Raw genomic sequence first — 2,500 nt, forward strand, 5'->3', positions numbered from 1 at the left:
ATCTTACTATACAGCACCTGCAGCCTTCCTTAACACCTGTGGCCTCTACCTCACCTGTAATTTACTATCCTCACCTTTAATTAACTATACTATCCTTCACAGTTACAATAGAACACAGCACCTTAACCTAATCTCACCATACAACACCAGTCAACCCTTTGAAACACCTGCAGTACCTCAAGTTCACCTGTAATTACCTGTCATCACCTTCAATTGCCTACACCCACCTCCACAGACACAGGCATAACACAGTAGCGTAACCTAATCCCACCATACAACACCAGTAACCCCTTGAAACACCTGCGGCGCCTCCTAATCGACTCTAATCAACAACAATCACCTGTACTCACCTTTGCAGACACGCCCGACGAGCCGCCCCGCATCTCCGGCCTCGAGGGAACCTACAGGGAAGGGGAAACCATCACTCTCAACTGCACCTCCAGCCGCTCCCGCCCCCCAGCCACCCTCACCTGGTCCATTAACGGCAGGCAGGTGAGTGGGCAGGTGTGAGAGGTGGGCACATGTACAAGGATGGTGGGTGGAGAAGGATGTTTAAGAGGTGATGTTAAGAAGGTAAAATGGGACTGGGAAGGAAGTTAAGTGGAAGGAAGAAAGGAAAAGAAAGAAGAAAGGAAAAGAAAGGTGAGTGGATGACAAAGGGAGGAGGGGAAGGTGCAAAGAAAGGAAAAGGAAAGTGGAAAGGAGGAAGACGTGAAGGAAGAAAACAGGTGTGAGGGTGAAAGGGAAAGAAAGGTGGGAGGAAGAGAGGAAAAGGAAGGTAAAAATGAAGAAAGGGAGAGAAAAGCGAAAGGAGGAAGAAAGGAAAAGGGAGGTGATATGCAGGAAGAAAGGTAGAAATGACGAAAGGAAGAGAAAGGTGAGAGGAAGGAAAGGAAAAGGAAAATGGGAATAAGAAGATACAGATAGGAATATGGGAGGGATAAAAGAAAAGGAAGGTGGGAGGAAGATAAGGGAAAAAAGGTGGGAGAAAGTAAGGAAAAAGAAGGTAAAAAGAAAGTAAGATAAAGGTGAAAAGGGAAAGAAAAGAGTAGAAAGAACGGAAAAAGGAAGGTGGAGAGGAAGGAAGAAGGTGAAAAGAAAGTAAGAGAAAGCGTAAAGGGAAGGAAAAGTGAAAAGAAAGGAAAAAGGAAGGTGGAAGAAGAGGTGAAAGGGAAAGGAATGAGAGGAAGGAAGAAGGATCAAAGTGGAAGAGGTAAAAGGTAATAAAAAGGAGAGAAAGTGAGATTGAAAGAGAAAGAGAAAGTGGGAAAGAGAGGATGATTGCACTTTTTACAACCTGTGCAAAATAACATACCAGACACACACACACACACACACACACACACAGACACACACACACAGCACCGTGGCCTACAAAAGTGGACTAATTAATCATCCCTTGTTTGTCCGTCACGTGAGCCGCATAACCTGAGTCGCGGGTCCAGAAACTAATCACGCGCGGAGAATAAAAAATAAAAAAGTGTGTGCGAGCGAGTCCAACAAATCAAGGGCCGAAAAAAATAAAATAGGAACACTTCAACTTTGCAACAATGAAAAATATGAAGCGAGTGATTACTATGAACTATATGAAACACGGATGGGAGATATTTTAAACAGGAATAATGTAAAAAGGACTGAGATTTAAAACAATGCGAAAAACCGGCTTAGAAAAAATAGTTAAGGGACAGGCAAGAATATGACAAAATAAAAACTCTATCAAATTAAAGATAAAAAATAGAAATATAAAACTGAAACATGAAAAGAAAAAAAAAACACTTCGAAAATTATGAAAGGAGACAAGAAAATTACAAAAAAATACAAACTCGAGGATCTCAACTAAAGAAAAGAAATTAGAAAGAAAGAAAAGAAAAAAATGAGAAATGAAAAGCATAAAGATTTATAAAAATAGCAATGGAAGGCTGACAAGAAAACGACAGAAAAATTGAAACTCCATCAATAAAAGAAAAGAAACTAGAAAAGAAAGAAAAGAAAAACTGAAGGATTGAAAAAAGCATAAATTACCAGACTCACAAAAATAGTAATGGACAGACAGGAAGATGACAAAAGCTCCAATCATTTAAATTACGGAAATGAGCTAAAAAATAAAAAAAGAAAGAAAACAAAGAATCAAAACTGCGGAAGACAACAAAACAAAGAAGTATATTACAACACAACGTCACATAAAATTACACCATGAAAAATAGGAAGAAAACAACTACAGCTTTTATATCAATGAGCAAAATATCATACGAGTGAAATACGAGTTTAATGAGAGCAAGAGGGAAAAATTTAATTGTAACGATGATAAAAATAACAGTAATAAGAGTAATGACAAACTGAAAGTATTAGAGTAATGAGAAAGAAGAGTGTTATGAGAGATGAGTGTCATACGAATAAAGAGTAATGAAAAAAAATATATATAACGTTAATGGAAAGATATGAAAAGAAAAATAAATAAACAGGAATTAGAAAAGGGGAATGAAAAGAAAAAAATAAGGTC

At 38.3% G+C, this 2,500-nt stretch overlaps 1 protein-coding gene across 1 annotated transcript in view; it reads left to right on the forward strand.

Moving 5' to 3' along the window:
* The window catches only part of LOC127000826 (cell adhesion molecule 3-like), a 102,653-nt gene that overhangs the window by 51,668 nt on the left and 48,485 nt on the right, over nucleotides 1-2,500 (forward strand). The window contains exon 4 of the mRNA XM_050864884.1: nucleotides 359-492. Coding sequence (XP_050720841.1) covers nucleotides 359-492 — 134 coding nt within the window. The remainder of the gene's footprint in view (nucleotides 1-358; nucleotides 493-2,500) is intronic.

The sequence above is a fragment of the Eriocheir sinensis genome, chromosome 19 (assembly GCF_024679095.1).
Source record: "Eriocheir sinensis breed Jianghai 21 chromosome 19, ASM2467909v1, whole genome shotgun sequence".
Classification (NCBI taxonomy): Eukaryota; Metazoa; Arthropoda; class Malacostraca; order Decapoda; family Varunidae; genus Eriocheir; species Eriocheir sinensis.